A 12,376-nucleotide genomic window follows, 5' to 3' on the forward strand; every position below is an offset into this window, starting at 1 on the left:
GCTTTCCTTGCCCATCCACACCTGCCCGACCGCCTGCTGCTCAGTATTCGCAGCACTCCACTATGACCAATCCCCGCCACTGAGGGACAGGGAGGAGGACCGCTAATCGTTAGGGGCTAATATTTGTTATGTTATTTCTTCTGTGGGGAGCAATAGGATTTATGGGGGGAACAATGTGAATAATTCATGTGGGGAGCAATAGGATTTATGTGGGGAGAAATGTGATTGATTTATGTGGGAAGCAATGCGATTTATGCAGGAAGCAACATGATTTATGTGGGGAGCAATGTGATTGGTTTTCCTCTGTAGGCCAATGTATGTGTGGATTCTTTTTTTACTGTGATGGCCAATGTGTGTTTTTAGTTTTTTTCTGTGGGGAACTGATGGTGCGCCTTGGCAATTTTTAAATATTATTTGGTGTGCCGCGATTAAAAAAAGGTTGAAAATCACTGGTGTATACTGTACATAGGTATTCTCTATACGGCATATGAAATTGGAGAACGTTACATAATATTTCTGCTGTGAATTACAGTATCTCTGTAGCAGTGTACGGGGTGAAAGCAGTTTGTCTTCTAACCAAATTCCAGACTTTTGACAAGCTTGAACCTGACCTTTTATATATAAATTCACATTTTTTGTTTTCAAATTAGCTGCAAAGTACTAGCGACCTAGTGCTGTACTTACTATAATCCCCGATGTTTTATCAACACATGCAATGGAAATCAATAAGCATAGATCAGTGGTTAAGTGCACTGAATGGCAATGACAGTAAAGCTGGGTACACACTATATGATATTTTTAGCCAATCATGTGATCCACAGTGGAGTGCAATGACCGTCGTACTGTGTGTACCTGTAATTCATTGTGTGATGCTGCACATCAGATGGGACAATACGATGTACAATGCCATTACATTAATTGTGTAATAACATGTCATCATCGGATCATGCACTTTGTATGTGGACATGGGGGTTCATTCCGAGTTGATTGCTCGCTAGCAGTTTTTAGCAGCCGTGCAAACGCATAGTCGCCGCCAACGGGGGAGTGTATTTTCGCTTTGCAGGAGTGTGAACGCCTGTGCAGCAGAGCGCTTGCAAACACATTTTGTGCAAAACAAGACCAGCCCTGTAGTTACTTATCCTGTGCAATGATTGCTGCGACGAGTGACACGGTGATGACGTCAGATACCCACCCAGCAAACGCCCTGCCACGCCTGCGTTTTTCAAAACACTCCCAGAAAACGGTCAGTTGCCACCCATAAACGCCCTCTTTCTGTCAATCTCCTTGCGTTCGGCTGTGCGATTGGAATTGTCGCTAGAACCAGTGCAAACCACAATGGACTTCGTACCTGTACGATGCGCGTGCGCATTGCGGTGCATACGCATGCGCAGATTTGCTGTTTTTTCACTGATCGCTACGCAACGAATAACGGCAGCTAGCGATCAACTTGGAATGACCCCCATGGCAAAATTTTACATTGTATAGGTCCATCGCAAGATTGCTGGGTCATCCAAGGGTGTACCCAGTTTAAGAGACTTGCTGTAGCCTTTTATAGACAAAATATTACTGTGGTAAACGGCGTTCAGATATTTGAAAACTGAATAGTGTTCCCCTGTTGTTTCCACCAATTATATTTCCTGGACTGGTTTCTCATAATGAAACAACATATAGAGAGAAAGAACACAACACACAATCGTGTGATACTATTGGCACAAATGGTTCCACAATATCCAAAGTGAATGGTAATGAAAGATTAGTGACAATGTAATCCACGTTCACCACCTTAATAATGTGCAATTATTGGGGTTGCCTCCCACAAATTACACTCACAGATAACCAATGAATTCAAGCATGTAATAACATTCCGGTATCTGGATCTCCACCAACACCATAAGGAATAAGTTATTAGGGTTGCCCCATACACAATAAACTCACAGCGTTCCAATTGTAGTTGAGCATGTAATGATAGCCTTGCACAAATTCCAGGATCATCTCCAGTATAATTTTATTGAAGCATGCAGAAGGCATAAAAAGCCCAAAACAATTTATTAATAAAAAGAAAGAAGCCTTAGTAAAAAATAATGAATGAAATACAAGTATACAGTATTAAACTTTTCATGCACTTATGTGTTTTATCGTCTTATTATAGTTGCGTTCATAAAGTGGACTGATATCCGCACCGGAGTGAATGTCTAAATTGACTAGTATGCTTAGCAGCAGCACCAGGTCATGTCTGTTTAAAGAGAACATCACGTGATGAGCACATTCACTGAATGGACTGTTCAGCCCAATTACTCATTGTTTGACTGGCTCTGAAAAACTGCTATAGTTACAGTAGCTCAACAACTTTTATACTGATGCTATGAATTGGGATTTAAACCATGGACTGTTGCAGGGTCATCTTTTTGTATGGGCTCAATGGACAGTTGCTCAAGTGCCCCAGGAGAATAAGGGCCATAGGCTAATAGCTGAGGGTCCCCTTTTTCCAGGGGTACTAGATTTTTGAAAATCGGCCCTGAGCAACCAGAGATATCTGACTTCAAAACAGTGGTCACCATCCGAGCCTGTTAATTGCTCTTCCCAGCCCGATATCTCTGGTTCTGTCTTTCTTAGAGTTTTTCTGAGGGTATACACTCCAAAAGCTGGGATTGTTCTGGTTCCTGAACTCTGATCCTCAGTATCTTCTGAAAGGTGGGACTCTCTAGTTTTTTTTTATTCCATTGAAAGCTAAAAAATGTATTTGCAGGAACTGAAGATATCTGCACTCAAGCAAACTGCCTTCCCACTGGAAAATGATGAATATTAAGCCCACTCCACTATCCACCCCTCCCTGTGTATTAAACATCCCCTACCACCCTGGAAGTCATGTACCGGGGCTCCTTCATTCAGCCCAATGCTCCCTTCTACAGTTTAGTGTTCTCCCTCCAGCCCCATCTCCCTTCATCTGTGCAGTAAAGGAGTAATTAGCAGAAATTAGTGCACCAGGTCCTGCTTGCTGAGCGGAAGATAAAACACACACTACCGCCCGCGGGACATCAAAGCTGCCGCTGATAGCACCCCCCACTCCTACCACTGGATGATGGGTAGGGGCCCCAGTGCATTTCCTTGCCCAGGGGGCTACACTGCTGTCAAAATAGCCCGGGACTGTTGCAGTGCAGAAAAGGGTGATATTGGCACAGTATTAGTGACTTTTGGGAATACACACACACACACACACACACACACACACACACACACACACACACACACACACAAACATAAATATACATATATATATATATATACATATACATATACATATATATATATATATATATATATATACACATATACACACACAGTATATATATATATATATATATATATATATATATATATACATACATACATACATACAAGAAATAATCTGGCTATGATTACTATTTTAATATTAATCAACTTGAACCTTTATATCTATTTACTCTTTTGAATTATACCGATTGAATAGCAGCTACAGCAGAAATATGTGATGAGAACGGAGGGCGCCTACATTACAGTGTGAGTATCCTAACCCTGTCCTCACTCCATTAAAAAAAAAAAAGTTTGCAAAACAAATTTTACTTTTGCTTTACTTTAAGACATTAGATGAACACTCTTAGTTGGGCTTGGCAACCCACTAAGATCTCAAATGAAGAAAAATGATGAGAGCCTTGAGGGACAGGGCTTGCATATGAGTTAAGGAGGGGCCCTAGGTGTGGCCCTGTGATACCACAAAATTCATCCGTTTGATCTGCAAGATTTATTGCCTTGTACTCCTGTGTAATTGTTTTAATATTGTAACAGGACTTTGTCAGCTTCAGGAAAGCTTCTGTATAAATGAGCATTCAAACAATGTGCATTCACTAACAATGTTTCTTTTCCCCTCGAAAAGAAAGTTTGGAAGTGAAAGGGTTAAAGCTTTCCTTAGAGCAAACACAACCGTGCAGGAAACTACTTTTCCACACAAGCCAAAGAAATTGTGCATTATAGGCCAATGTTTTTACGCAATGGTCGATGTTCACACAAAGAAGCAATTATCTGCAAACTGCGCATTTGCTGTGATGAGAAATTAGCCGCAGAGTGATTGAAAGGCAGAGGCCTTTTGGAGGCATTAACAGGAAGTGGTTGGGTAAACGCAGATGTGTCATGACGTTTTTGGGGCGTTTATCTTCTGATGGTTTCTTGATCATATGTGCAAGTACATGGCGTCTGAGCCGCTACTGCTGTAGCCAGTCTGTGTTCTCATAGACCAACAGGTCTTTTCATGATCGCACCCATTACTTTAGACGTGTTTAGGTGCTTTGCATGCCTAAACCCGACTGTATTGGACACGATCAGCGTGATAAGTGGGGGCATTCGAATATCGCCCCACGATCTTCCGTCACTTTAGACGGGATTTTGGGATTGCGATAACATTTGAATTCCCCCCTATGTGTCTACTGTTGATTAAAGTATATGTTGACTTTTAATTTCACTATAAAATGAATTTAATAAAACCAAAAGGACATATCAATTACCCATTACTGTATTTAAAATACTGATATTGTGAATGCTTTCTTTCTTACAGCGGCTGACTTCATGTGATCCATGCAAACATGCCAGTGCTTAGCGATGGATCATATGTCTGACATCCGCAGGATATCACTTTTTGCACAACGGATTGTAAACTTGCCGGCAGGTGATGCTGCAGTGGCGGAAAGGTGTTTACACTGAACGTATAGCAGCAATCATATTTACATTTTATGAAAATGACCTTTGGGTCTATTAAATGCATTTTTAGCTAGAAATTGGTGTGGGATGCTGGCAAAACTGCCATGCTAATTGTTGATAAATATAATTGTATGTCGAAATAACAAAAAAAGCATCAAGAAGCAAGAACAAGAAGTAAATGCTGGATACATTCTATACAATTTTGAGTGTTAAATGGTGCTACAACCAATCAGCTCCTAACTGTCATATGTTTGAAAAATTACAGTAAGGAGCTGATTGGATGGAGCACCCTAATAACATTCATAATGAATGATAACAAGGATATCACTTGTTGTTAAATTTGCCCCTAGATTTTTAAAAACAGTATCTCTAGTAACTGCTGTGCAGAAATATTGTAGAACAAAGCAACTTAATGACCAGATGATCATGACAACAGCGTTTATCCTTATCAAACAGTCACTTTGCAGCAATATATCTGACATATAGCATTTTACACATTCCCTGCCTAATCCAACAAGATAACCGCACAACAATAAACAAAGGATCAAACACAATACACATATAGTGGTGTGCAAATTAATTGGGACAAAGTAGGTTTTTGGCTTTTTAAATGTAGGGCCTAGATTGGAAGCACACGTCACGGACTATTCATAAAGTGCTTATTATGTTGGTGTCAGTAAATCTAGTGTTTCAAGGATGCTTATACCTCACACCGAAACCTGAGCTGTGTCACTGAAAAGGAAGGGGAATTGCTGATGGAAACACAAAACAATAGTCAGAACTGAAAAACTATTGATTAGGAAAAGTGTTATTTTTCCACATTAAAAACAGTCTTAAAAAGAGACAAAATACAGCAAAAAGAACCCAAAAAAACCAAAAATAAAAATTAATAAATTGGCACAAGTAATTTGCACAACACTATATATACTGTACAGATACCTGTACTTTTTCACAATTAGTTTTTTTTTCTTGCATAATGTCCATATTGGAGCAACATGCATGTATACAGTAACTGCAATAAATTGAATGTCATTTTTTTAAATATATTTTAAGTTCTCCTCCTAAGCAGACAGATTTCAGGAAACAGGCAAATGTCATTGTATTGTGCACATTCATAGTCATACACGTAACATGATGAATATATTACGTTCTTTTCATTTACCAGATTGTGTGTTCACCATCTCTCCTTCCAGCTGAGAATACTCTTCCTTTTCAGCTTCCATGTGATCTCATTAAAAAAAATGTATTCCTTTAACATCCATCAGTGTTTAAGCCGCTTTACTTTCTGCACGGAAAATGACAAAATAAATATTTAAGTTAAATTTTATGGCAAGATGTCGCTTAAAGGCATAGTCTGGAAAACTGATTTAAACATCTCTTTTACTTCAGGTGGAGACCTGAATCAGTAAAATTAACAAAACTGTTTTATGATGTCTAACAGATACTGCAGTATTTGTAGTACAGTAATGGAAAGTTAAACTGCACAAACAATGACTGTATATTGTTGAAATCCTTTAAATGTCTTTAACTCCAACTATTGCTTTCTAATTACAGAAACCGAGCTTTTGCTAAGTGTAAATTTGCATATATCAATTCTGACTTCTGGAAATTAGGATGCATTACCTACATTTTACTTTGGAGCTTTGATACGGATGGTGTAATGGTTATCATTACTGCCTCACAGCACTGAGGTCATGGGTTCGATTCCCACCATGGCCCTAACTGTGCAGAGTTTGTATATTCTCCCTGTACTTGCGTGGGTTTCCTCCGGGTACTCCGGTTTCCCCCCACAATCCAAAAATATACTGGTAGGTTAATTGGCTTCCAACAAAAATTAACACTAGTATGAATGTGTGTGTGTACATGTGATAGGGAATATAGATTGTAAGATCCACTGGGGCAGGGACTGATGTGAATGGACGCGGCAGAATATGTGTGCGCTATATAAATAACTGGTAATAAATAAACAAATAAATAATTATTATTCTTGTACTGTCTTAAATAAGTATATGAACCAGTAAGTACATTGGTACATGAACACTTAGATCACTGTTAATGACTGTATCACCAAAATAATCTCCAGATGTGAAAGTTATTGCAAATAGTTAATCTGTATTTTTAAAAAGTCAAGAAAATATTTGTTGGGCAATAACTGTTGGCTGATTATAATGAATGTTCTTCTGAATATATAGCTGCACTTCCAGCTGTAATTGGAGATATACCTTCAGGTAACATGCAAGTGTAGAATGATAAATATGAGTAATACTATATTTGTCAAAAAGTATGCTGCGGTCTTAGTAAGTTATGCTTGTGTCTCTCTCACTGTATGTATGTACTGTATGCATGTATGTATGTATGTATGTATGTATGTATGTATGTGTGTGTGTGTATATATGTGTATATATTTATATATATATAATATTAAGGATATGACTGAATACTAATATACTGTTGTCTAGTTTGACAAGAGCTACAATTAACACAAAAGCACCATCCTCTTTGTAGCTACCAATTAGACTATTTATTTCATTAGTTCTGCACTACACTGACTGGTAGTTGTTATGGGTGCTGAATACACTATGATTAAAATAATCTTATTGTCATAAAATGGCTATATCATGTAGGACAAGTTCACCATATAAATAGAAGTGACTGCACTTAAATAATTTCAAACAATTTGCCGTGCTCACCCACTGTGCCCAAATCATTAATACTGCTGCCTTACTTGTCTAATCCATGCAAAGCATTGCTAGGAGAACTGACTCTGGGAGTCGTTCAGATGTGGTTGAAGTTTCTATTGCTGCAGGTTACACCGAAGCAGCAGCGATAGCACTAATAAGGTAATGCACTGCACAGTTCCTGCTGCATAACTGTTCTGAAGTTTATCCAAGGATGCAGCATCGGATCATCACTGACACCATTGCCACCCCTAACATCCGTTTCTCCAAATGGATGTCACCGCCGTTGCAGGGGAAGGAAGAGGCCAGGATCTCCATCAGAGAATGGAGATTTCCTGGCCTCTAGGCAGCAGCTGCTGCGGCCAGCTTGTGCGACCCCATGGGTCACGCAGACAGACGATGGTGTCGGAGATGATCCGATATTGTGTCCTTGGATACAATCACTGCCAGTCTGATTGCGTCCAGCATCCATCGTCTCAGTACCCATTTGTACATGCACAGAGCAGGTCCTGCACATGCGCAAAGTACCTCTAATTGGTACAGTACTTGTCACTGATGCAGCCGCTCCAACCACATCTGAATGACCCCCCTTTTGTCAAAACCTTTTCTTGTCTCAAAATTGGTTTACACTTATCTTCTGGTTATATATAATGCAGTAATTTAACGCTATTATGTATCAGCGGCTTGATGACATTTAATATATTGATGCATATACATGTACATGATAATGCCATATAAGGACTATAGTGTAACACCCAGATTTTCAATGGAGGGAACTAGTTTAAACTGGGCTACTATGAATTTCCATGGTGAAAGTACACTGATTTTACAGGTTAAAATATAGCACCTATATCCTCCAAAGCAGGATCATTGGCTGAATGGTTTCAGTTTGCAATAGTCTAATACAACTCGATCCACTTAAATCAAGAATAGGAAGGCAGATCAAATGGCTATTATTAATAAATATATTTATTTATTCAAGAAAACCCCGTCATATGGAAAATCATCATTTACTGTAAAATCTAACAATACCCGGTTGATGAGGCTAATTATTATATCACAGCTGTCGATGTTGAAAGACCCTGATCTAACTATAATCAATAATGTCATGTGTGAGGAATTAAAAATATTATTATTATTATTATTAATAATTATAGTAATAATAATAATAATAATAATAATAATTATTATTATTTTTGTGCTGTTTAATAATAAATCAAGTTTAAAATAAAGTGGAACTAATAAAATGATCTATTATATCTAATTAGGATTCATCATGAGATCAAATTTTACATTTTAATTGTATTGCGCAAAAACACAAGATTACTTGTTCACATCCTATTTTATGTTAAATATTAGTCATCTCCTTTCAGTAAAGTACATTAAATTAATTTCTTCTAGTTGAAAATCAGTTACTATTTATTCTGCAGTGAGTTCTGTGTCATGCCTCAGGTGTACCCATCAGCAAAGATGGATTGGTATCAAGATAAAATGTTTCTGAATTTAATTAAACTCTTTAACTTAAACATTAAATATTTCCAGTACCTATGTTGGCAACATAATATAAGTTATTTTTTATTTTTTTAAGCAGTATATACTTTTTCATTCAAATAATAAAAATGATGTAAGGATATATCTATCTATATATGTAAGTATGTATATGTTTTGCTTTTTTTTCTGCCCGGTCTTACTTCATATCAAGAAAATGTAATTATAAATATCTACTGTACTGTTACTATCTTATATCTTGTGACTGAAAAGGAAATACTTTCACAATAGTTGCCCTTGGTTGGCACTTACTTGCATAATAAAGGATTTTAATGACTTTTTCTTTCACTGTCAGTTATCAAGCAGAATTTGAAATCTTCAAATATCTATCTATCTATCTATCTATCTATCTATCTATCTATCTATCTATCTATCTATCTATCTATCTATCTATCTATCCAGTATATAAAATTATACAGTGTATTAAAAACCCACAGTTACAGTAAACCAATGTTTCAGAGCTTAGAATGGGTCATTTTAGGCCCCAAAACATTGGTTTACTTTAACTATGGGTTTTAATATGCTTTGAAATTTACTAAAGTCCTCTGAGTGACACTGATTATTCTAAACAATCATTGGACCAGCCAGAAGGCACCAGAGGCTGTTATATAGATGGTGGAGTGCCGGACTGTCATCTTCTGTGAAATTATACATATAGAATATACAATAGACGTAAAGCTATATATATATATATATATATATATATATATATACACATACACAATTGTCTCAGCTGCCAATGCTAAATGGTCCGGGGGTATAGTTTCCATACATGATAACGATATATGTCAATATATAGAAATATTGACAAACACCTGAGCGTCTGCCTGCTAATTGTATTATGGAAGTGTCTGGAGAGCCTCACCATTCGGTATAAATATATATATATATATATATATATATACACACACACACACACACACACACACACACACACACACACACACACACACATATATATATATATATATATATATATATATATATATATATCTATCACTAATCCAAGGCACTCACCATTCCTAGATTTGGGGTGCAACATGGTATGTGACCACATTGTTTACGTAGAAATCAGAGTGGGCCTGCACTCACTGTATTAACTAGCAATAATGAATAGTGGAGTTTTAGTTCATGTATTGATCAGTGCATTTAAGCCTGCATGTAATTATTTTGAGCAATAGAGTAAGACCTGCAGTAAAGTGGGGTCCCTTGCAGGGGGCTGCAGTCTTTCAGATTTAAGGAACCTGTGGGTCTAGCTATACAGTAAGTCCTACTGTACATAGGCTTCCACAGAAGCCTATGAGGCACAGGTCACTGCACCAATCATATCCAAAAGTTACACTGGCAGCTACACTATTTTCTACCTGTTTAAAGGGTAACTGGGAAATATGCCTAGCACTGAACTGTCTCATTCATTTCCACATGTTGATATTGTTTGTCTTCATTGCCTTACACTCTATCAGTCTTTGCAGGATGTAAATAGGTCATATTTTATAAAATATTGCTTGCACTCACTAGCAACCCAGACATCAGTTTTCCTTTATAGTATATTATTTCCTATGTGTAGATGTAAAAAAAAAAAAACAGAAATAGAGGATCTCAGTTTGCCTCCCCATCTAACTTTGTGTGTGTAGAATGTATGACATTGGTTTGCCTTGTACTGGCTTTATCTAAAGATTTTTTTAGAAAGGCCCCCCAAAAATGATGCAGTTTTGACTGATTTTTGATAGTTATGCCATTGATAAAATAAGGAACACGAAGAGCCAGTTTTATGAGGCTCTCTGCCATGTCAAGTTACAGTGACTTTACTGACTCTCTCTGCCACGCCAGGTTACAATGACTTCATATCCCTCCACTTGTGTTAAAGAACACATTCACTGAATCTCACCCACTTAATTCATCAACTTCTGCCGTCATAATCAAATAATATTGAGGCTTATTACACATATACCATAATGGACAAAGGGTACTTTACATCTGTAATATATTTTCTGAGTGTGCCAAGAATGCATGTACTATAACTGTGCCTCCAGCATGATAGTGAATAAATACCTGCTGTACTTAAAATGATTACACTTTCTTTCATACAGAACTGTTAAAGTCATCTACTGTCCTCCCTGCAAACTATCAAGGACAAGTATTATCAACTATTTGTATATGTGTCTGTATCTGTTTGCCTCTGTGCTTGAATATTAATATTACTAACTGACTTTCATGGTCCCAACATACTAATTAAAATTCATGTAAGGTTAGGCATTGGTTCAGTGATCATAATCACGGAATAAAATAATGAGATCGGGAGACTGACTGGGGACAATAGTTCAAATGCCAAGAGGAGTCCCATGCGTAATCAGACAAGTGACATTGCCTCACGCTTGCTCACGTATCAGATTGTAAGCTTGATTGGTTAGAAAATCTGGGCATGCATAGAAATGGTGGCCTTCATAAAAATATTATTATATTTATTTGAAAAGATGAATATACTAAAATAATACAAAAACTGCGAGCGGCCCTACTCCAGTGTACTATATTTGTACAGTGCTTTTTATTTTATTGTAGTTAATTATAGAAACTAGAAAATGGTCCAAATGCAGTCCATGTGTGTCTGTGTGTGGTGTGTGTATGTATGTTTATATATGTGTGTGTGTGTGTGTGTGTGTGTGTGAATATGTGTGAATATATATATATATATATATATATATATAAAATTGTACATAATTTGTATTGCATATGTCTAACATAAAAAAATAAAAATAAAGTATCACTAATACTATTAAACAACTTTATATCTTCAAAATTAAACTGTAAACAATACTGAGTGTAAAACTGATGAGAAATAATAAAACTACTATGTGGCACATAAGCAGAAAAAAATCCTTAAAAATACAAATTAAAAAACAAACAAAAAGAAAGAACGAAACAATAAAACATACTGTCACTCCTTGACACTATTACTTAATTCAGCTGACCTTCCTTACAGAGCTGGGCTCTTTCCAGTAGACATAACAAACTTGGTGATGGGTTCTGCAGTCTTCCAGGCAGATGAGTGGATCAAGGAGAGACAGAGAGAGAGTGAGAGAGACAGAGAGAAAGAAAGAGAATGATAGAGATTGCACCACTGTTGTATTCCAGTTGGGAGTGTCTCCTGGTCTGTCCTCAGCATTAAATAGCTGTGCTGTAGAAAAGGACTTGTGATGCTCTCTTACTTTGGCGTTCACGCATGAGTTCTAGAATGCTAGAGGAAGATGTAAGTTGTCTCCTCTTACAGTACCTTCCTAGTGAAGCACATCAGCGTGCTCCTGCTGTAGCCCAGGAATTAGATCAGGGACTTGTCATAGGTGGAGAGAATTCAGGTAAAAAAAAAAAAAAAACATGTTGAAATAGATCTGTGATTACATCAGTTTAAATAAAGGCAGGCAGAT

At 37.2% G+C, this 12,376-nt stretch overlaps 1 protein-coding gene across 1 annotated transcript in view; it reads right to left on the bottom strand.

Moving 5' to 3' along the window:
• The window catches only part of FOXN1 (forkhead box N1), a 284,468-nt gene that overhangs the window by 140,131 nt on the left and 131,961 nt on the right, over positions 1–12,376 (bottom strand). Inside the window, exon 3 of the mRNA XM_063955982.1 lies at positions 5,891–6,013. Within this exon, the coding sequence (XP_063812052.1) occupies positions 5,891–5,951 (61 nt within the window). The 5' untranslated portion in view covers positions 5,952–6,013. The remainder of the gene's footprint in view (positions 1–5,890; positions 6,014–12,376) is intronic.

Source organism: Pseudophryne corroboree, chromosome 2, assembly GCF_028390025.1.
Source record: "Pseudophryne corroboree isolate aPseCor3 chromosome 2, aPseCor3.hap2, whole genome shotgun sequence".
In the NCBI taxonomy this organism is placed as follows: Eukaryota; Metazoa; Chordata; class Amphibia; order Anura; family Myobatrachidae; genus Pseudophryne; species Pseudophryne corroboree.